Source organism: Lissotriton vulgaris, chromosome 1_1 (genome assembly GCF_964263255.1).
Source record: "Lissotriton vulgaris chromosome 1_1, aLisVul1.2, whole genome shotgun sequence".
Taxonomy (NCBI): Eukaryota; Metazoa; Chordata; class Amphibia; order Caudata; family Salamandridae; genus Lissotriton; species Lissotriton vulgaris.
Genome location: NC_141685.1, coordinates 969,072,170 through 969,096,552, shown reverse-complemented (window position 1 = coordinate 969,096,552; position 24,383 = coordinate 969,072,170). Strand labels below are relative to the sequence as shown.

Below are 24,383 nucleotides of genomic sequence, written 5' to 3'. Positions count from 1 at the left end.
CTTATCCAGCAGGAAGTGCAATTTCTTTCCTTGGAAGTTTTAATGTGTTGCTGGCATAATGGATTACAAGGGGAAGACAATTAGAAATTCTGCCAAATTTTCAATTATGTGGTATGTGGTATTTTCCCTGTGAAAGGCTGCTTGGGTTCAATTTGCATGCGATGTTTCATGACAGGAACTGATTTTTGCCTGATCCTATTTTTAGGCCTGGCGTTAGCCAAGACCTTTTGATGTTTCTTAAATATGTGTACAATACTTACATATTGGGGCTTTTAGCCACCAATCTTCCTTCCATTGGTCAGTTGTTTTTGCTTCTGCCCAATACAGAATTTAGCATAGAGCAGTGGAACAGTCTACTTAAACCACATGTTCACTTTACTTGTAGTGACTGCATTTTGCTCTTACAACGAGCACATACGCACACAAGCTAGTCCCCTTCAGGGCCAGTGCTTTTGTTTTTACCATATAATTTCTTTAGTTTTGCCTTTGTATTTAGAACGTGATTTAATCGCAGGGTGCTTCTGGTGCACTTTCCAGTTTTATCAGATCCCATCTCCTTCCAATGCCGTTGTAAATTTCTTTTGGAGTGCTTTGTGTTTTTGACTACTGCTGTTTCACAGCATACCAGAATGTGTCCATTTGACACTGTTATTGTATATTGGAACCTCTTTTTTCTTTGTTTATTTCCTTCCTTTCCTTCTTTTTCATCCTTCTCTTGACTTATTTCCTTCTTTCTTTTTCTTTCCCCCTCTTGACATTTAATTCTTACTTTCTTTCTTTATTCTTTACTGCTTTCTTTCCTTCTCATTCTTGACTTCTTTCATACTTTCTTTCCCTCTCTCCTCTTTCCTTTGCTCTTTCCTACTTTTTCCCTTACCTTGTTTTGCCTTTCATTCTTGCCTTCTTTTACTCTCACCTTCTTTCCCTTCTCTTTTCTTTGCTGTCTTTCCTTCACTCTTTCCTTTCCTCTTGCTTCTTTTCCTTTTCCCCCTTTCTTTTTTTCTTCTCTTCCATTCCTCCTTTCTTTCCCTCTTGCCTTCCTTCATTCCCTTTTTTCTTACCTATTATTTTTTGCCTTCTTTCTTGCCCTTTCCTTCTTTTACTTTCCTAAACACCCTTACCTTCTTTTTTCTCTTTCTTCTCTATAGCTTTACTTCCTTCTATTTCTTCCTGTCTTTACTTCATGCTTAACTTCTTTATTGCCCTCTTTTCTGTTTTCTTCTCTTGCCTTGCCTTCTTCTCTCTTACTTGCCTTCTCTCTTTCTTGCCTTCTCTCATCTTTCCTTCTTTCCATCTTTTTTTTCTATTCTTTCCTGCTCTTACCTTCCATTTCCTTTTCTCTATCATTCCATATTTCCTTGTTTTTGTTCCCTCTTTATTTCTTGCCTTCCTTCTTGCACATTTGTTATCTTCCTTCTTGCCATCTTTCTTTCCTGCCCTCTTACTCCTTCTTGCCACCTGTGCTGCTTTCTTTTAAGCCATCATAATTTCTCCTTACCCTTTCTCTTCCCCTCTCTCACCCTCTTTCCCTCTTCTTTTTCCTTTTTCCTTTCTTGACCTCTTGCCCTCATTCTCTTGCCTTCTTGCCCTCCCTCTTTCCTTCTTCCCTCTTTCGTTACCTGGGTCTTTCTTGATGTCTTTCTTCAGCCAATACCAGCGATCGATAGTACTATGATAATTTGTGTTTTTGAGATCCAAAACGTTTTTTTGCCTGTCACAAATTAATTTTTTATTTTTTACATTGACAAGAGCTGTGCATATTCCAAAATAAAGTGTTGCGAAACCCATAACAAAACAAGAATTGCTAGAAGACTGATGGCCAATGTCTGACCTATTGGCTTTGCCAATGCTTGTTAGACAATGGTCATTCATCTGAAGTAAATACTAATTGCTTTTGTATAGTTTAGTGGAAGTGCTATTTTTCCCTGCTCTGTAGGTGGCAATAGACACAATATTGTCCACCATCATATTTAGAGAGTCCACTTTTATGCCGTTTCTGGTTTTTACATATAACTAAAGACAGAAAAATATTGTATCTTCCTTTGTGAGTCTCTCCAATCTCTGTCTGGAGGGGCAGGCCACCTCCATTTCCAGAAGCAATAAAAACCTGGCATTTCCCTTCAATATAAACACAAGTTATTAACTATGATGAATTCAAACTAATAAGTATTCCCAGCTGTGACTCCTCTAACACTCTCCAAACATTTCACCCATATGCGGCGTAACGTAACCAACATCTCCCACTCTCTACATCCAAAATCGCACCAACCACACACCTCTAAAAAGGGTGCCCAGAAACCTCCCAGTTTGCTGTGTACATGTGCAGCGCAGATGATTACAAAAATATGGATTCCAAAAGAAGTTCAGTTAGCTGTGCGCATGTGCTATTACAACAATTCTCATATTTTCAGATGAGTGTATTTTTTTGCTGTACATGGCATTAATACCCTACACAACTTTTGAACAGTCATTTATCTGTCAAGTTCATGTGGAAATTTACTAGATGCAACTTCGTTCTCATACCAAACACAAAACAAACATGAAAAATACCTTGATTATGAGAACAATTCAATATAGATAAATATTGCTGGAGACGTCAACCTATTATATATATATGTGTATATATATATATATTCACTGAAAAAACCATAGGTTATAGACCATATATAGTTAGGAATTAGCATTTACAAAACCTTGAAAATTCACTGAAAAAACCATAGGTTATAGACCATATATAGTTAGGAATTCGCATTTACAAAACCTTATTTTACTCACACAAAACCATTGAAATTCCATATATAGTTAGTTGCACTAACTATATATCGCGCACCCGCAATCCACTGCTGATGATGTCACATATTACATCATTCATGACATGGTCAGTGACATCACTGATGACATCACTGATGACATCTCAAATGGCATCACTGATGACATCTCAAATGACATCACTGATGACATCACTGATGACATCTCATTTGACATTACTGATCACATCACTGATGATATCATTCATGTGATAATACGATGAACCTCTTCAGACTCTAATATAACCTTAGATACAATCAGTGTAAACAGACACTCACAGACTGTCACTCATCCATGGAGTTACTCACACACCTAGTCAGTCATGCAAAGAATCAATCACACCTCCATTTCCTCAACTATACAGTTATACAAACTTTACTTATTCAAACATATACTAACACATATTTACTCTCTTATACAATCCCTGATACAAGTTCACAATGATCCATACAGCCACTCACACATTCACTGGCTCTCATGCACAGTTATTTATATATGTCAACTCTCACATGTACTGTGTTTTACATATGTACTTACTTTGACATGTAGCACTGAGATATCCATTCACTCACCAATACACTCATGCACACAGTCAACCACCCATACAGCTGTTTCCACATGCACTTTTGAAACCATACATCTAGTGAATCAACTGCTCACACATCTATGCACAGAGTCATACACCTCCCAGCCACCCACACACACACTCAGTCTCCCATACAAATACTTGGGCAACCAATCAATAACCCATATAGTTACTCATATAGCTACTTATCAACACATGCAACAGTTTACAGAACAACAGACATAATGACGCACAAATTAAGACAGTTTAGTCACTAACCCATGCACTCAGTGAGACACATTTAATCACTCACTCATACAGTCAGTCATGCACCTACTAAATCCTTCATCCAGACACTTATACATCCACTCATTCTTCAATATGTAAGACATATTTTAACTTTACAGAAACATACAGTCACTGGATGTTGTCATCAGTGATGTCATCAGTGATGTCATTTGAGATGTCATCAGTGATGTCATCAGTGATGTCACTGACCATGTCATGAATGATGTAATATGTGACATCATCAGCAGTGGATTGCGGGTGCGCGATATATAGTTAGTGCAACTAACTATATATGGAATTTCAATGGTTTTGTGTGAGTAAAATAAGGTTTTGTAAATGCGAATTCCTAACTATATATGGTCTATAACCTATGGTTTTTTCAGTGAATTTTCAAGGTTTTGTAAATGCTAATTCCTAACTATATATGGTCTATAACCTATGGTTTTTTCAGTGAATTTTCAAGGTTTTGTAAATGCTAATTCCTAACTATATATGGTCTATAGCCTATGGTTTTTCAGTGAATATATATATATACATACATATATAAACATATATCATCTGTATATCTATATAAATACAAACATAAATGCATGCATACATATACTTATATGCATACAGATGCATGTTATTTACATGAAAGTTGAAAAAACACTAATAAAAGCAGAGCTAAAAAGCCACCTCATTACAAACAGAATGGCTTTAACTTAAACGAGGGCGAGATCTATTGCATTTTCAATGCTTGTTTACTTTGGTTCCATCAAGAAGTCATTCAGATGTGTCACACATTTGCCATAAATTCTGAATGTTAGCACTCTAGTTGCACATTAGATCACTGTAGTAAAGCTACTGCTCACCAGGGACGTCTGCTGCTGGTATTCAAAGTGCATGTTTCAGTCTGCATGTCAGAATTTTTTTAATGAAATAGAGGAGGATTTGAGAAGTCACTCAAAATGATCCCTAATTTTTCTTTCTGAAGCACTAATCATACTTTCTATGGCAAAATTAACCCCCTCATGTTGTTCCTTTTTAAATTGAGTGTTTTCAGACTTACCACTTCATTCCAATCAAGATGGCTTCTGGTGTGCCATACTTTTGTCATAAGTAAGACTGTTAGCGCTCTAGTTGTTCTTTAGAACACTCTGGGACATTCTGTCATTGGGCTATACTTGGGGTACATCTGGGTGATATTTGGGCTACATTTAGGCTCTTTTGTCTCTTGTGGCCATCTTGGGAGACTGTATGTCAGAATTTTTTAATGAAATTGAAGAGGGTTTGAGAAGTCACTCAAAATGTGCCCTAATTTTTCTTTCTGCAACACTAATAATACCTTCTATTGCATAATATACCCCCTCATTTTGTTCCTTTTTAAATTAAATGTTTTAAGAGTTACCACTTTATTCCCATCACGATGGCTCCAGGTGTGCTATACCTTTGTAATACGTAGGACTGTTAGCACTCTAGTTGTTCTTTAGAACACTTTAGGAGGCTGCAGTAGAGCACAAAGGAATCAACTGACAGTCTCTGTCCTTGTTGAATGTACATGTTTTACTGAGAATGTCAGACTTCATTTTCACATGACTGAGAAAGATAATGTGAATTTACAGAAAATATGCTTTCAGTTTAGCTTATAGATCCCCTTCCAAACCACTGTGGGAAAATCATGAGATATTAGTTTTCTTTCAAACAATATTCATGATAACACAGCAGAAGGCTTTTTCACATGGTAAAATCACCTTAGAACCCACCACAATTCCTAAAACGAGTATGGTACCATCAACAAATGATTTATAATGTAACTAAAGTCCTAAAACCCTCTATTAACTAAAATGCTTTTTAATGAGGTGCTATCATGTATATTGGTCCCAAGATGGCTGCCAACACTTCTTGGATGAAGTGCTGACAGCCAATCAGATCAGATGTGTGGTTAGGCTCCGCCCAGATATATATATTTTTTTGAACCTAAATTACTCAAAATCCACTGGAGCACATATATTGAGACCTAGCAAAGGCACATCGGGCTAACAGTCCCTACAATTTTGCCAAGTTTCGTGCAAATCCATTCAGCCGTTCGAGCTAAAAGTGAGGCCAACCGCCCTATGGAAATTAACATGGGAAAAACGCGTTTTGGGACCCCCCTTTTTTCTCGGCCCCCCCCCTTGATGAAACCCCCCCAAATTGTCAGGGGCTGCTCAGAAACAAAATGTTCCATTTTCCTGAAAATTTCAGCCAATTCCGTCCACAAACGCCAAAGTTATTAGACATAGAATTTTCAAAAATCCCATAGAGAAAAAAATCCTAACTATATATACCTACTGGCGACCGCCAGTAGGTAATATATATATATATATATATATATATATATATATATATATATATATATATATATATATATACACACTTGAAGATGAAGGATCACAAGAAAACAACAGTCAGCCAGGGCAAAAATCTGGATCCCAAAGGATACGGGTCACAAAGAAATAAAATATCCAAGAAAGTGACACACACACAACAACAAAAAAATCAGGAGCAATCATAACCAGTTATTATTATTTTTTTTTGTGTGGGTTTGTACCACGCTTGAATCGACTCCCAAAAGAGTATCTCTGCGCTCAACGCCCGTGACAGATGGAAATAAAGAGCTAGAACCTAAGTGAGATGCTAATATTGGAACAGAAAAGTTTTCAGCCTTTTCCTGAATGTTAAGTGGTCTGTGAATACAATACAATAGGGAGGTTGTTCCATAGTCCTGGGCCTACGGAGGACAGGGCTCTGCCCCCCTGTCTTACCTTTTTTACCAAGGGGACTTGCAAAAGAACTGGTTGCTGGAGCGGAGGGTGCGCGCTGGGTTATAGGTCACACATTTTTCGGCCAGATACGGTTTGTTTACGTGCTTTACTTTTTCCGAATTTGTTTATTTTGTATTGTTCAATATGAATTATTTATATATGTGCTTGATATCCAGCATTCGATTTTTAATATAAATACATAAAGGTATGTTTTTAAATGTATTATGATCTACTTCCTTATCACACAATTTAACTGGTCATAAAAAATATCGTTCAAATTCCATTTGTTTATGTTTTTTTCAGGTTGTGCTTTGGTTTTAGCTGGGAGGTGGGTTTCCTGCTTTTCCACCAGCTGTAAACCACTGCTTAGTCATGGAAAACTCCAAATAAACATCAGGCTAACTTGAATGGGTGAAGGCGGTGCTGGAGGCACAGCAAGCTCATGCACACACAGCACCCTGCTTTCTTCCTCTCACTCCTATCATCCTCAGTGCATTGAACAGGTTGAAGGAGCAGCTTGCACCAAACTTAGCTTTGAGAACTGTTCGCAGAAGGAAACGTCACTTTACTACTGTGATACTTCACACTGGTAACACATTTATCCTATTATTACACAGCACTCATATCAGTGATTGGCAACGTGCTGGGCTGCTTCAACACTGTAGTGCATGAAATGGCAGAATAGAAACAGTGAAAGAGATTCACTCTAGGCAGGAGTTCCAGTGACATAATCCGTTGCAGCAGGCCCCCGCAGTGATAGATCTACACTGTACACAGGTGCACTGACAGACATATGCCGTGGGCTGTCTGCACCAGTGACAGCGATACTCTGTAGGCTGGTGCGCTGAAAGTGATGCACTGTGCACTGGTGCATCAGTAGTGACAAAAGTGCACTGCGAAGTGAAGCACGAAAGTGAGAGATACATTGGAAACAGGTGCAGTGACCGAGATACACTGTAGGCTGGAGCACATCAACGACAGTAACTGTAGACAGGAGATAAGCAGAGCCAGTGCATCACTGTAGGCACAGGTCAGAGTAGAAAGAGAGATACTCTGTAAATTGTAACCTCAGCAGTGACAGCGATTGGGTATAATCAGGAGCACAGACATAACAGAGAATCACTGTACACAAGTACAGTGACAGTGATGCACTGCAGGGAGGAGCTCACTACTAAGATACATTATAAGCAGGCGCAACCGCAGTGATATCTAGTAGACTGGAGCTCAGCAGTGACAGACACACTGTAGATGCCTCAGTCCCAGCAGTGGAAGAGGTGCACCGTAGACCGGTGCTCAGTGGTAAAACAGATACATTGCATCTATGTGTATAGTGACAGCGATACACTGCAAAAACAACAGTTGATGGACAGAATACAGAACAATGTCATACATTCACCCGAGTACAGAGATCTGGGCCTAAATCCATTGTTTGTTTTCTCACCATGCCATTCCAGTTTGAACCCAGCCATATGCAAATCAGTTTGACCCTGTTCCCCCGATAGGAACAATCCAGCCTGAACTGCCAAGCCAGGTCCTCCCTAGACTGGAAACAAGCATCCTGGGACCGGTTTCGGGCTTTCAGCCCTAATCAGCCATGATAGCTTGATTCCAGGGGCATGAAGAGCAAGGGACTCACGTCTGAGCATACCCGTCCCACTCAGGGTTACAATGCAAAAACAACAGTTGATAGACAGAATGCAGAACAATGTCATACATTCACCCCAGTACAGAGATCTGAGCCTAAATATATTGTTTTTTTGCTCACCATGCCATTCCAGTTTGAACCCAGACATATGCAAATCAGTCTTGACCCTGTGCCTCATTGGAACAGTCCAGCCCGAACTGCCAACTGCCGGTCCCAGGATGCTTGTTTTCGGTCCTGGAAAGACATGGCTTGGCAGTTGGGGCTGGACTGTTCCCATGAGGCACAGGGCCAGACTGATTTGCATATGGCCATGTCTGAACTAGGGTGGTGGAGTGAGCTAAAGAATGATGATGGATTAAACCCAGATCAGTTGACTGGGGGTGAGTGTTTGATTTGCTCAAGCGCTCCGTCCATCATCCCCTTTTGTATCGCTTTGTTTGCCCTAAGTTGGCAGGGTATGCCCAGACGTGGGTCCCTTGCTCACTTTGCCACTGGATTCAAGATAGCCTAGCCGATGAGGGTTATGAACCAGACACCGGTCCCAGGATGCTTGTTTCCGGTCCAGGGAAGACATGGCTTGGCAGTTCGGGCTGGACTGTTCCCATGAGGCACAAGGTCAGACTGATTTTGCATATGGCCATGTCTGAACTGGGGTGGTGGAGTGAGCTAAAGAATGATGATGGATTAAACCCAGATCAGTTGACTGGGGGTGAGTGTTTGATTTGCTCAAGCGCTCCGTCCATCATCCCCTTTGGTATCGCTGTGATACACTGTAGGCAGGAGCTCAGTGGTGACAAACATACATTCTACACACATGCAGTGACAATGATACACTGTAAACAGGAGCTCTATGGTAACAGACATACATTGTACACACATGCAATGACAATGATAGACTGTAGGCAGTAGTTCAGTGGTGACAGGTGCACTGTAGAGAGGATCATAGCGGTGACACAGATTTACTGTAGACACATGTCTGTCCAAGCGGTGACAGCTGTACACTGTACAGAGATGAAGAGATAGGGATACATTATAGACTGGGGCACAACAGTAAGCAAGACACACTGGAGACAAGCAGAGAGATCCTCTTTGGGCAGTAGTGCAGCAGTGGCAGAGATTCAGCATATACACAAGTTCTAGCAGTGACAGAGAACACCCATGCCCAGGTGCGCAGCAGTGACAGAGACCACTCGTGCACAGGTGTTCAGCAGTGACAGAGACAACCCGTGCACAGGTGCTCAGCAGTGAGAGATCACCCGTGCACAGCAGTGACATATCACCCGTTTACAGCAGTGACAGAGATCACCCGTGCACAGGTGCTCAGCAGGGACAGAGATCGCCCATGCACAGGTGCTCAGCCGTGAGATATTTCACGCACAGGTGCTCAGCAGTGACAGAGACCACCCATGCACAGGTGCTCAGCAGTAACAGATATTCCATGCACAGGTGCTCAGCAGTGCGATATTCCATGCACAGGTGCTCAGCACTGACAGAGACCACCCATGCATAGGTGCTCTGCAATGACAGAGACCACCAGTGCACAGATGCTCAGCAGTGAGATATTCCATGCACAAGTACTCTTCCAACTTCTCAGGGAGCGCAGCAGCAGAACAGAGCAAGATCGACTAGTGTGATCCCATCTTGCCCAAAGAGGAGGAAGAACGCTGTATTCACACTCCAATTGACAAAACAAAGACAATTAACATGAGACCCTTAAAATGGAGGAGACCTTGCTCTGAACAAGAAATCAATTTAAGGTGGATGGCATGTCATTTTCTCAATGGCGGCAACAGATTTCTATCCCAAGCACTTCCTGTCCTGAGGGCCATTGGAGGAAGTGGCGTTCAATGTCCTGCACTTTGCTCCCAGTACACCAGGATGTTCAATAGCTCTCACGGGTTTAAGTAGGTAGGCCAACTCACTTGTAAATAAATGTAATCAAGCCATTGGCTGCCATGAATAGCATCATTGAGGAATCCATGGCCCAGCAATGACATCATGTATAGAGACAGAGGCTACAGGGGAAAACAGAAACTTTGAATCTGCTAACATAACTTCCTGGTGAGCCTCCCAGACTTCTGAATGGCACGAGGCCTTTGAAGTTCAGAAGAACCTTCCTGTCACACTTGCTTATAGGTATCTGACTGTTGTATCTCTAACATTAATATGAAGCAAGGAGTTGGTTGAAGCTGTTGTCCGATCGAGTCATCAAGCAGGAATCCCTACGGGACAAAAGCTGCACCATGGAGACAGAACATAACATCGCTAGGCATTCCAATTCCAAGCAATAGTTAAAGGAATACAACACTGACCCACCACATGTACACATCTCCTGGTCCCTGTAACACATTACTGTTTTTAAGTGCACAGAACCAGTTAACTGCGATCTGAGCACTATTTGAAACACTACCAATAGCACAATACATCAGAACCATCTAATGCTGATAATCTGAGTACCAATACATTGCAAATAAAAAAACATTAGCCACCTAGAGCTCCTTGATGCTCATCTCAAGAAGCAATACAAATATTCATGTATCATTTCATTCTAGTTCTTGTTACATAAAAGTGTGATAAGACATTTATTCAAACTTGACTTAAAGAAAGAATTTACCGTTGGGCTACGTTAGAGAAGTCGCCATCCACAAAGGTGAAAAACTGGCATAAAGGATCTTCTTTGCACAACTGTTGACATTGTTGGTCCGAGTCAACCTTGACCACCCCACGGTCATTTCCTAGAAAGTCCAATCCTTTAAAAATGTGGTCACTGCATCCTGCAAGAGAAGAGATGACAGCTGATGAAAGGACTGCACACTTCCACTCCTAGAGAACCAATTAAATAGAGTCTGATGGATTCTTGTTTACTGTGCTGTCAGCTCCTCTAAGAGTTTCCTTTACAAGCTGAATTGAGATGACCCCCTCTGTTTCCCCCAGTGATGCTTGTGGGACCCTTTACAAGAGCAGTGAATTGTACCAATGTACATATACTTTAAAAAAAAGATTCAACATTGGACATTTCGGGTCTGACTAGGTAGGCAAAAATCAATCTCTCTTCTACATTAGTATCCACCGGTCAGCTATACGAATTACAGATCCTGACAGCACTTAGACAAACAGTGTTACATGTTTGTTTTTCTATTCAGTATTTAAGTTTACAGCAAATTAGAAATTTGGATTTTACACGTGGCATGAAGAAGGCAACCTGTACATGTGTTTGCTATTAGAGACATATTCTAGTAGTGCAACTGCCAGGCTGTGATCGTGGGCCATGGGGCAAGCATGGGCTACTAGGGTCTCAACCTTGTGGGTTGTGATTGTATGCCTGTGTGGACCTGCAGTCCTGCCAACTATGGCTCTGCAAGCAGGACCAAGTAAAACCCCTTCAGCAGTGGACTTCCAGTGAGGTCACAGACTTCTCAGGGCGATATTGTGGGCTGCTCGAGCTCTGAACTCAAACACACATTATTATAATAAATGATGGTCCAACCAACTGCTTATGGACGCCAATTCACTAAAATTGCAGGGGTAGCGGAAATGACATCACACACCTTTGACATAAATACCACATCAAAGTAAGCAATCTAATATGACCTATGACCCTTAATCTACTGAGGATGTGAAGTCACTTGACCTTAACATGGATGAGATAACATCAATTGGCATAGCTGAAGTTCCAAAATAAAAGATTTATACACAGCGCAAATATCTATCTTAGATACACCTATATTAGTGTCCTGATCTTTGAAAGTGGTATGGCGTAGTGGCGTAGTACAATACTGAACAAAATTGTAGCATATAAGCCAAAAAAGTGGGTTAGATCTCTTCTAGGGGAACTGGAGGGGGAGGATGGTATCCCCCCCCCAAAAATGATTAAAAAAACCTGAATCAAATTGTGCATTTTTTTTCCACGTTCACATAAATTTGCTGACGCCATGGATTATGAAAGGGCACTGATGGACCAGGGCCCCTCAGTATGGTCACTTGCAAATTTGTTGCCTACTTACCTCCAATTATTGCCTTGTTGACCTCAGGACTGCACTTTACCACTTCAAGCCAGTGCTAAAGTGCTTGCGCTCACTCCCCTAACCATGGTTTGATTGGCAAGTACCAAATTGGCATATTTAATTTACTTACAAATCCCTTGTAGCGTGGATTACCATCCACCCAGGGCCTGTAAATTAAATGCACATGTGGGCCTGCAGCACTTACTGTGCCTCCCACTTAGTTAGCATCTTAACCCTTTCGATGCTGATGACGAGCTCAGCTCGTCATGAGGCACGGTTGAGCTGTGCTGATGACGAGCTGAGCTCGTCATGAATAAAGGGATTTATGGAATGGCAGCACTCTGGGGGAAAACACCTAGCAGCCAAGGTGTTAATACATCTTCCAAGCCTGTCATTGCAGCCTGAATCAGGGTCACATTGCCATGTTGACTTGGTATTTAAACATAATTGACAAGACTTAAAGTCCCCTTTTATGACATGTGTCGCACAGAAAGTAGGGCCTAGGTAGTTCATACGGCAGGGCTTTATATAAATAAAAGTTTTTACATGTATTTTTACGTTATACATGTCCTGGTAGTGAAAAACACCTAACATTTATTTTTCACTACTGTGAGACCTACCCCCTCCCATAGGATAATATTGGGGATTCCTAATTACATTTAATAGGCTGTAATTCCTACCTGAGGAGAGGTAGATATGTCATGTTTGGTACCTATGAAATTGTAATGATAAATCCTCTTAAATTACTCCCTTTATCCGAGCAAAAACATAATATATTAACCCATACTAAATGTATCCACCACCCCCGGAGTGAGGATGAAAGTGGAGGTATCCATTTCAACGATAAAACAATTGTCTGCAGCTCCAAAAACACAGTAGGCCATGACCCCAAAGTATTATCTTAATTTTAAAGTGATAATGTATGTTTTGTTTTTAGTCTTACAAATGATCAGGTTAAACCCTTGGTATTACCATATTTTTGGTACACACCTGAAAGCCAAGTATTCGTATCAGGCAGGAAGAGGGTTAGATCTCCTAAATAGGTCACTCACAAATGACTACCTTTGCTATTTACCTCTATTTATTTCCTTTCAATTCCATACCTGACCAATTTTGCTCCTAATCTCTACTCCCTTTACGGTCCTACTGGCTCCAAATGTTTTCTAGGTAGGTCGCCATAATCACAATCAAGTGTAAAATTGATGATGCGTGTTCTTTTCTTTTTTCGAGAGGGAGCAATACATAATTTTAACAATACCATGTTCAATGTTTTAGGCATACTATTCTACTCTGCACAATCAAATGTGTTCATTATATTTACAGAGGCATGATCTTGCATATTACTCCTAGCTAAAATACAGTCTGCGAATGATTAATGAAGCCAAGAAATGTTTTACCAAAGTTCCAAAACCAGACTTTCTCCTCTCCATTAATTTAGGAAGAGAGAATCTAGAACCTCCAATTTGGCTTTTTAGTCTCTGGAATGGAGAGCAAACAGTCCCTGCTATTAGTGATCATTAGTGTTACACTTTTTCAGAAAAATTCGCTTGCAGCCGATTTTCACCAAATGCCTTTCTCTCTCAGCGGCAGCTCCTCTGCTAAAGTGACGAAGCATTGCCCCCCTGCTCTGTGAGCAGGTCACAAAGTTAAAATAAAATGATAATATCAATGGGTTATCACTTTATTTGTCCGTGGCTAAGCTGGTTAGGGGCGAGCAGGCTGGACTGGGCTGTTAGAGGAGCAGGGGAGGGGAGTGGTGAGCAGTCTCTTAAGTGCACATGAATGTTTTGGCTGGATGTCTTGGGCCGGCCAGACATGCACACTTTGCATGTTCTCCACCGAGAACATGCACAGGCGCCCAGTCTCTCTCTCTGAGTGCCGAACCACAGCTCTCAGACCAATCACAATGCTGCTGTAACAGCATCTGATTAGCAAGGGGAGCCTGGGAGCATGTGTGCTTCCTGCTACTTTAGTCAACTGAAGAGCCGAAGAGGACCGAGAGGTGGTAACTGGCCTACAGGTAAGAGATTTAAAAAAACATATATATATATATATATATGGAAGCATCCCACCCTGCCCAAACTTGCCCCCCACCGCGGTTAAGCAGCAGACGCCACTGCTCTCTTTTCTGGAGGGTATAATTGTAACCAGAAATTGATGGGCTAATTTATAAAGGTAAACTTTCACTTTTGTGTAAGTTTACGATTGTTTGCTATTCACAAAGGGATTTACGAGAAATAACTCTACAAGTGCGCAGTCTCTTCACATGAAAAGACTTATCTATTCATGTGCGGAGACCCTGCACTCGTAAAGAGACTTCTCATAAATCCCCTTTTGGATAGCAAATACTCGTAAACTTACACAAAAGTGTAAGTTTACCATTGTGAATCAGGCCCAAAGAGACCGTTATGTATCAAACTAAGGATCAAAATGTTAACTGTTTTGTCTGGTGTTTTTTTAGGATACCAGATAACAATATTTTTATCCTTTATTTGGCAATACATAAATTATGAGGTGGGTCCATTTGAGAGTCATGGATTGAAGGCAGTCAAAAGTTAGCTAGAATCCATGTACATAAACCATGCAATGCATGGGCTCAACTAAAATAAGTAGTCAGAAATACACAAAAGTGTTGAAAGAAAGAAAGGCAGATTATCAACACTACACATAATGACCATATTTGCCTAAAAACGGTTCTCCTAAAACTGTAGCTCCTGATTTATAGTGTTATCCTTGAGGTACATCTGCAGACAAATAAACATTGCACTGAGAAACCAGGATCTATCATCAATTAACCTGGCAGATTGTCTTGCCATACAATTTGATGTTTCAACCTCAGGGCACTTACTCACAGACACCCCAAATGTGAAGCCTGTTTTAGAATTCACCCTAAACATAAGCCATGCAGGAGAATATATTTAACTTACTTCTTTTAATCCCAAAGCTTCTTAGCGAGAAGCCTGAAACGACGTTGTTTAACCGAATGAATGAAGGAGTCATCGTGGCAGAGCTCTTCAGATAGCAAAAGAACCTATTGGAAAACAGATTAACAACTAATCAGAAATTAAATATTGAAATCTGCCCTATCATGGGCTACAGGCATAATGTGCATTTGTTCACAGTTTAACCATCTTAGCCATCTGAAAAGACTAAGTTGCTGCTCCTTTGATGAATGTAGACAACCCACAGAAGAAACTGCAGGGCATTTAAAAGGGAAGAGGACATTGTCAAAGCCTCCACAGGATGTTCTGGAGTATAAAACATCCACTCTAATCCTACATTAAATTGTGAATGCTCTGACTAGATCCTCATATTGCCTCCTCTTCTCTCAGGTTTCTGTCTCCAATACCAACTCCTCTCTCAGCTCTCAGTTTAACAAATAGTTTCAGCACCTTTTGGAGTCTGGGGACCTAGAAAAGGCTGCCCCGTGGGCAAAAGTCTTCCTTTGCTCCCATTGGACAGATTTCAGTCACGGAGGACACAAAAGTAGCTCCTATGTGCCAGTACTTTTGTGGTTACCAGTAATAAGCATGTTTTTAATATGTCATTTATGACCCATGTTTTGATGGCCCCATAGAAGACCCAGAATAGACAGCAAGCCCATGGACAGTGCACAAGCAAATAGTAGACACTTAAGCTGCTTGCCTTCAAACCAATTATGAATATGGTCTATATGGGCAGTACACACCTGCAGGAATGAAGAGAAATAGGAATTTTAACAATAACGTTTGTTAATGCATATCTGAAGTTGATGCTTCAACAATGAAACTGCAAAGTGAGTGGTATCTTGCCTTGCATAGCTTCAGTGTTTCTAAGTTCACACAGGTTGTCTGTGAGCCATGTCAGGCTGGGTGTGATAACAGATTGTTCCAGTGGGAGGAGTTCTATTGGTGAAAAGTTGAGAATCATTAGTATTGGATGTTTTATGGCACTGATTGATGCTCACTATTTACACACTGGAAGAACTGACTACTTTCTGTTCTCGCCCTCCTCTGAGAGTGTCCTTATGATCTCTTCCTTCTTTTCTTGCAGGTGTTCTTCGCGTCTCTTGCGAACCTCCTTAGTCTTCGACCTGCGAACTTCAGCCTGGCAATACAGGAGCTGCATGCAGGTTTTGTCTGCCTTCAGTTTGTGAATGTGCTACATTAGATGCAATTGTTTTTGAACACATTACCCTTGACTTTCAGGTAAAGGCTGTGGTACTTGTGTCGGTCAGTCTTCTGGGACTCACGGTACCCTCAGGGAAGAAAGCACAGGATTCTTACTCATCATCCATGAGAGTTTCTTCTGGCATACGTACATTGGCAGTACTCTCTCTTACTAATGCCCATGTGCCTTCTCTTACTGCGAATGAGCATGTTCCTTCTGCAGCAGGCACAGGGTGAACAAGTGCAGGCTTGTGGATAATCAGACCATATTTCACCAGCTTTCTGATTTGCTGGTTAGATTGCATTGGCAATCATATTTGTTTCACTAGGATACAGCCATACTTTTTCTTGCCACAGTGCAATATGCTGGAGGCAAGCTTCTTCTGAAGCCCAAGAATACTTAAGGCAGCAGCCCGGCCAAAGACCGAAAATTGAGAATCGGCTGAGGTAGCATCTATGTTTGTGGTGGTATGTCTGTGAACGTGCCTTGTATATCTGGTGAACGTGTAAAGAAACCTACATACAAGTCTACAGAGTCTATGTACAGCTGCAGCCTCTGCTACCTGCAACAGAACTCAGCTTGGATTCCAGACAGCCAGATCGACCATGTATCCCATTCAGCATCCCACTGGGAGCTGGAGGCTTCGGAGGCCGGCTTTTGAAGGCCATAGCCATTGCATGCACTTGTGTGACTTTCTCCAACTCTGATGTGAAATGAAGCAGACTGAGCAAGAAAGATGGAAAGAGTAGATTAAAAGAGGAGGTAATGGGGAGGAAGGCGCAGGCTTTGAACATATTTTCCTGGGCTGCTTTTGATTTTGTATTTCCGCCTTGACTCCAGAGAGGAGTTTTGACTATGACCAAATTAGAACATGTTCTTAAAAGAGTAACAGACTTTTGCATTTGGATTGCTTTGAGACATTTTCTATCACCCAAAAAATATCCCACAAATAAGAAGAGGGAAACATCAAGCTCAGGCAAATCTCAAAAGTATTGGTTTCTAAGGGACAGGATCACCAATACTATGAAAAGATGAAGAATAATGCACAGGGGTAATTAAGGATGAAAATCTTAGAAACGTGCCGTGCTGAAACGTAGCTTACATGATTATTAGATTTGCAGGTTTCATCTAAATCTATACGCAAGATCAATAGTTAAAGCATTACTACATAGTGGTGATCACCACTGTATATTAAACATATAGACAGACAGACAGACAAATAGTGTTTTACTTTCTGTTGTCAGCAGTCCAGTCTTCTGTGAGAAATGTAAAGTACTGGCAGCGAGGAAGGTTGCTGCAGATGAGCTGGCAGTTCTCAGCATCAGGAGCCAGAACCCGATCAAAGTCATTGCCAGGAAAATCAACATTGGGAATGAGAAATTCAGGACATGTGGAATCACCTGAGTAGGGAGAGAAGGAGAAGAGAAGAATTAATTTTAATCAAACACTACCTTCCATTTCACCAAGACAAAACTGTCAACCACCCTCTCTGCTGCTTCTGTAAGAGACAATTCTTTGGAAGTGGAGAGCATGACATGCCCTTAACCCACAGGCCTGTAGTGTAAGGCTTGAGATTTTGACTCACTGAAAAGGACCCTTACCTGACTCCAGTAAGCGCTGGTTGAGGAGGCAGGAAACCACAATCAGAAACAAATCTGCAGTCAGTCCCAAATATATTCTAAACTAAATTCTGGATATACTTTGACAATATACAAACCAACCAAATCCGCGAGATGAACATCCATTCGCACTAATTAAAATTAAATTAAACAGAATTTATTTGGACTAGTTTTGCAGTTGTATTGAACTGAAACGCGAGGTGAATTGGCAGGGTGGTAGAAAGGTTTGCGAGTTCTGGTCCGTCTCCACCTCAGCATCAGGTGACTTAAGGCAAGTAGAAGACATGAAAGCTAGCAGAGGGTGACAGGAGGGAAGGTAGATTGAGACGAGAGGGCAGGTAAGGCGACATGTGGGGAGGTGGAATGCAACATGAGAGAAGACAAAGGAAGGCATCAGAGAAAGAGGAATGAAACATAAGTAGGCAGAGGAAAGCACAACTATGGCAGAGGAAACATGAGGGTAGGCAGAGGGAGATATGGGAGATATGAAGGAAGCTGTGAGGAGAGGTGAGGGCAGGCACAGTAAGACACGGGGGAAGGATATATGAATGAAGGAAGAAGGAGGAAAGAAGCACAGCAGAGGCAGGAATGTGAGATGGCTAATGGCGGCATAGGATGACGACAAGAGGGCAAGCAGTGCAAGACATGATAACGAGATGGCAGAGGAAGACCAGGAGATCAAATCAGCATGATTAGTGCTAGCAAGCAGAGGAACGGAGTGATGGCAGAGACAGTGAGAGCTGTAGAGAGAGGGGAGATAATGTAAGAGCAAGCAGAGGGAAAGACTTTGAGTCAACAGCACAAAACAAAGACTGTGAAAGCAGGCACAGAAACAAAGAGGAGTTTTAGAAAAGGGCCAGTGGGTTAGGCAGAAGTAGAAACAGTAATGGTAGATACAGGGGGGAAGACAGTGGGGGCAGACAGAGGAAGAAGTGTTTAAAAAGCAAGTGGTGGTTGAATGCAGAGAGATCAGGTAGATGAATGAATATGGTACTATTAGTCTATGTTTGAAGTCATTAATGTAATTCTTAAATCTCCTACGGGAGATGCCTCCAAGCCAAGACACATCTCATCCAGGTCATCCTATTGGAGTTTTTTTCCACCACCCATCTATCAGTAGATGGCCTACTCCTACAGGAACAAATCCTGCCTGTTCATGATACCCACAATACATACACCTACCTCATTTCTTACAACACTCTTTCCATCTGCCTTACTGTAGCTGCTTTTTGGTCCTATTTGTCCTTCTCAGACAACAAACTTTAAAACCCAAACAAATGGCCATCCATCCTCCTCCCTCAACCTCTTGTTCCTGCCAGCATCCGCCAAAGACACCACTCTTTTCTATGGTCACCGCACCCTGTTGTCCTGTACTGCGAGACCTCCACTGCTATTCCTCAAGAGGTAGATTTTGCAGCCAGGAACCAGAGAGGCTGTAAAATAGTACTGAAGTGGGTTCTAAAGTGAGGTCAATGAAGTAATTGACGAAGAGTGTTTGTGTGCACATGAAATGAGTCACAATTGCTGTGGTTGTGCGACTGACCTTACTAGGGGGTCAAGTAGGATGGCCATAAATGGAACTACATCCATGGCCAGTGCTCACCTCACTTACAAGTGGGCCTGTCAGTGGAATTACACATTGCTTTCAAAGTTTTTAATGACCCCTTAGCTGGAATTGAAGTCAACATTGTGCTTAGGATCTGTTGGCCAGAAAACAAGAGCACAGGCGTGATTGGTGGACTGTCTGGCCTGAAAAGAGAAGAACCTTTTGAGTTGTGTCTTGTGACTGTGGGGTTGGAGAAGTATGCAATGGAGCCATCAAGAGAGGACTGATTTGTCATTATGAGGACATGAGATATCAGATAGAGCTTTAAATGTCTGAATTTACTGTTTAGTGTATCTTGCAGTTTCAAACATGATGTGGCAGAGGATGAGAAAAAGAAATTCAATTCATACCATGAAGCAAATGTACTGTGTGACCATAAACATCACAATGGCTAACCCAGGAATATTTCTTGCATTGATTTCTACACACTCATTTCACAGAAGCAACCAGACTATTGTCCAATACTTACAAGTGCTGTCATCGCAGTTCCTTGGGCTGAACCCAGACACAACATTGCCAAGGATATTAATGACTGGTGGAGATGGCAGCTTTGTAGCGAATTTCTGGAAGCACAACTTACTGGAATTGAAAGGCAGAGCATTCTCATTAAAGTTACTGCTTTATTGATATCACAGAGCTTTTTCATAAATATACATAATGATATTGATCCCAGAACTCTCATTATATACACAGCCTTGCTGATACCACAGTGGTTTTAAATTAATTATGTGTCCTTCTTAGTACGCTGTACTATACTGCAGTGCATATCGGAAGCATGAAACACTGCTCTCACTTTAATAAAATCAAATGAGCTTTCCCCAGGTAAATCTATATTTGCTAAGCTCAATGACCCAAGCCTCCTTCGCAGCCATTCAATCCATGCGCACTCTTCATCTTTTTGAAACTAACTCCTACAGAGGGAGGGACACAGAGAAGGTATCAGAGTAGCAGTGTTTATCATTAAGGGCCCTTCGTCACCAGAGAAGCAGCTCATATGCTCATAGAGGAGTGGTAGGATCCTGGAGTAGGTGGCATGACCTTGGGCAACTGCCTTGTTCATGCCTTTGCGATTCTGATTTGGTACATCTTTAGAAAAGACTCAAACAAAATCCACTGCTTATGTGATTTAGGGTCGGAGGTGTGTGTGCAAAATCATACAACTTAATAAAATTGCTATATTTTGTGGCAATTACACAAATGGAGCAACATTTCATTTCACTAGTTACATGCATGACATTTTCAAAGGATGACATAGCCCGATGAAAGAAGACATGAAAGACAATGTCAGGACAATGGTGTGAGCAAAGATTTCACTTGGTGAGACATTTTCTAATCAATCCAGTCCGTCATAAAGAAACAATTTCACCACATTGCATAATACCAACTTTTACAAATTTCCCAAGCTTGATTTTTAGCTCAGATAAATTTGGCAGTAGTCTTGTGTAGTTTGTTTCCAAACAAACTAACTGCATAAGACTCAATGACCATTGTCATTACTGCACAAATTAGATGTTGATTTTGCTCAGGGATCATTTTCAACAGGGATCATTTGATTTGAATTCTATCAAGAATGTGTGCCCATTATCATACGCTTTTATATGTTTTGTCTCAACTTGTAATAATAAGAGAACAAATTATAAATACCCGTCCTTTGCCTTTTATCCTGATGAAGGCTTCCTATTGATCTATGCACATGAGCCAAAATGCTATTGACGCCTAATACATGAAAACGTCTGTACATAAATGTATTATGATACAATAAATGCAAAGATTTCCCATCATAGAGTAAGAGTTCACACTAAGTGACTGGAAGATCATTCAAGTGTACGACTTGAATATGCAACAGTCTCTTAGCATATGCTCAATCATATCTAAAATTATGTACTATATAATGATGGTTAAGCATCATTCCATGTTTTAATCCTATCTTTGTTTTAATGGCTCATATTGTATTATACAAGACGTTTATGATGAAATTGAACATTATGAAATAGCCTTCATCTACAAGATTTTAAAATTCTCATGACCAATTGATGATCTATCTTTGTAGATTAAGGGTCTACTTTAGAGTTTGTTCTACAGGGTACTCCATGGTAAAAATGACAAAATACCTTGTCCTGCAAACCCTTGGTTCACCTGCCTCACTTTGCAGTAGCCAAACCTGCGGTTTTCTGTAGACAAAGCATCAGTAGGGCTGTCAGTGGAAGGCATTACATCGCAAATTCTATTTTCGGTGGGTGATGTAATCTTTTTTTTCTGTCTGTTACAACCAGGAAAAACATGTAGCCCAAAAAGTGGGTTTGTTCCCCAACACAGATCCACTGTAATGCTGGGTGGATCGGATATGTACGGAACCCTACCTATCGCTTGGTAGCATAATAGAATTTAGAGTTCAGAATTCTACAACCAGAGACTTCCATGTGCTGGAATGAATAAAAGCAGGTATATTTGTTTGAAAAGAAAACCACGATCTACAACACCAGTGATCTACAGACAACATGTATTAGAATGCCCCGTCAACTAAGAGCTGTTTCCCTCTATAGGTCGATGATTTGTGATGGGTAACTAAAGCTCTCCAAATGTTCATGGGTATACATTTGTGATTGTATATATGGTTTGATATTGTGGAGCCCCTTTCTCTATTTGGTACCACTGTACCTGTGGCAAATCTTCTGAAGTTCACATGTGAACAGGTGTCAGACTGTACTATAGCCTGTCAAATTGTTCTGCAAAACATATTGTTCCACAATAATACCATGCCACTGTGTACCTACCGCAGCTCGGGAGCTGGATTATACTGCTCTGTAACATAGGTGAAGAACTGACAGTCAGGGGAGTTGGTGCATGAATCCTGGCACTCAGTGGGGCTTTCTCGGATGAGAGCCCTAATATCGCTGCCAAAGAAGTCAACGTCTTGGTAGGTTTTCGTGAAACAACCTTAAAGTAAGCAGAACAAAGTATATCATACAAAGAGGTCACCTAATGTTTAATATTACTTAAAGAGTAGATTACAATGGAACTGGCACATAGAATATTTTCAATTTATTATAGATTCTTGTAGTCAGTTCCTTAACCAAGGTATACCCAATAAAATAACCTGACTCTCTTACAGCAAGCAATGCTAGGAGGAGTACCAGACATCATGGTACCATCAATTATATCTCTGCAACATAAAACTTGACTTGTATGAAGCAGACGTCATAAACAATTGAAGCAGCCCTGGTCCTGCATCCTTCAGCAGGCTCTTGTGATCCAAAATGGCTCCCCTGAAGTATGACACTCCACACCCAGATCATCATTGGTCTGAAGAAACAGGACCACGTTACCATTTAAGGAGAATTATGCTTTCTCTACAATACAGAAAGATTTTTAAGATCTACAGAACCAATTCCAACTCAGTAATTGTCAACATGTCATTGGACCTGGTACCAAATTTCCCATTTCCAACTCAAAAATACAATAAACAAAGCTGTGCAAGTGCTTGGTATTCATCAAAAATAGTGACTTTATTTATTCTATGTAGGCACATTGTACGCAGTGCGAATATCATGCATGACATAGGTTAGGACATTTGTGGAATTTCTCTTCCTTCAATAAAGGGTTTCAGATCCATACACAAATTTATTTCAAACGCTACTAGGAATTCTTTTCTGCAATCCCTATGGCATACGTGATTGGATCTACTGGATTTCAAGATACGCGAAGGAAATACATTACACTTGCTGGTGCACACCCACAAACATATGGTTTGGTGAATGTGACTATATTCTGAATGCATCTCTATGGGATCGCTGACAGAATATCAGAAACAGAAATATCATGTGGACTTAATGTGTCAAAAATATCAAGGACCAAAATATAGAGCAGGTACAGGCAAAAAGTTAAGTATAGATTTACTGTTCTTAACCCCAAATCCATGTACCTTGAAGATAAATTTATCATCCAGGGACATATATGTGGAGTTACATATGTTAAAACTTTGTTGAGCTGTAGAGCCTTACCTTCACAATATTGGCATACTCAATATTCTTGACATGATCTTTTGGTCCATGATTTTCTGTTTCTGATATTCTGTCTAAATACCTTTCTTAGTTCACTCCTCTAAACGTCATCGAAGTTCAGAACTAAGTATATATAGAGTAAGAATGAGCTTGTACACTATAAAGTAGTTATTAAACGTACGCAAAAGTGTTCACCATGTTTCATTGCTACAGAATACTGCATAAAGTATGTGTATGCTATTAATGACCTTTCCAGTTGCAAGTCTGTCGGACGAAAAATGGGGATCTAGCCAACAAATAATAATGTTTACATTTACATATAGTTTTTGCAGACTTTATATATGAATGTATTTTTATGGGTTCCTAAGGCACAAATATCGGTACTGCCCGAAGGTCCCTCTGTGAAAGGGTGTTAGACCTGTCAGCTTTAATGTGGTCTTCTCCCAAACTTTTTGCTTGCTTGCCTCCAATTTGCTGGATTTTTGCTTGTGTTGGCCACTGCTATATTAGTGCTTAAGTGCTTGTGCTCACTCCCCTAAACATGGTTTCATTGACATATACCAGTTTGTCATGTTTAATTTACTAGTAAGGCCTTGTGGAGTGATATCCTCTAAATTAGAGCATTGGAATGTTGGGTGCTCCACTGAAGACAATGGAGTGCTCCATGCTTTTACGGGCTGTTAAAGGCCCATGAAGCAACATTTCAATGTTGTTTTTAAAGGCCTCTCGGAGTCCGAGGTAATTTATTTATTTTCCAATTCTGTTTATTAATCATATAACAAACAGCGAAGATCAAAATAAACTGAGGGCCCATGTCCCCTACAAAGAGAATCACCAAGCAAGGCTATTATCCACTTTACATAATAGGACAATGTGACAAGAAGACTATACAATGAGATCAATCCCTTCACA

At 40.8% G+C, this 24,383-nt stretch overlaps 1 protein-coding gene and 1 pseudogene across 1 annotated transcript in view; both read right to left on the bottom strand.

Moving 5' to 3' along the window:
- LOC147748304 (coagulation factor XI-like) overlaps positions 1-24,383 on the bottom strand; it is an 85,164-nt gene that overhangs the window by 5,419 nt on the left and 55,362 nt on the right. Inside the window, exons 5-9 of the mRNA XM_086960083.1 lie at positions 22,245-22,407; positions 19,940-20,049; positions 17,477-17,645; positions 15,024-15,127; positions 10,707-10,866 (exon numbers count right to left, since the gene is read on the bottom strand). Coding sequence (XP_086816209.1) covers positions 10,707-10,866; positions 15,024-15,127; positions 17,477-17,645; positions 19,940-20,049; positions 22,245-22,407 — 706 coding nt within the window. The remainder of the gene's footprint in view (positions 1-10,706; positions 10,867-15,023; positions 15,128-17,476; positions 17,646-19,939; positions 20,050-22,244; positions 22,408-24,383) is intronic.
- LOC147748305 (large ribosomal subunit protein eL19 pseudogene) lies at positions 15,890-17,166 on the bottom strand (annotated as a pseudogene).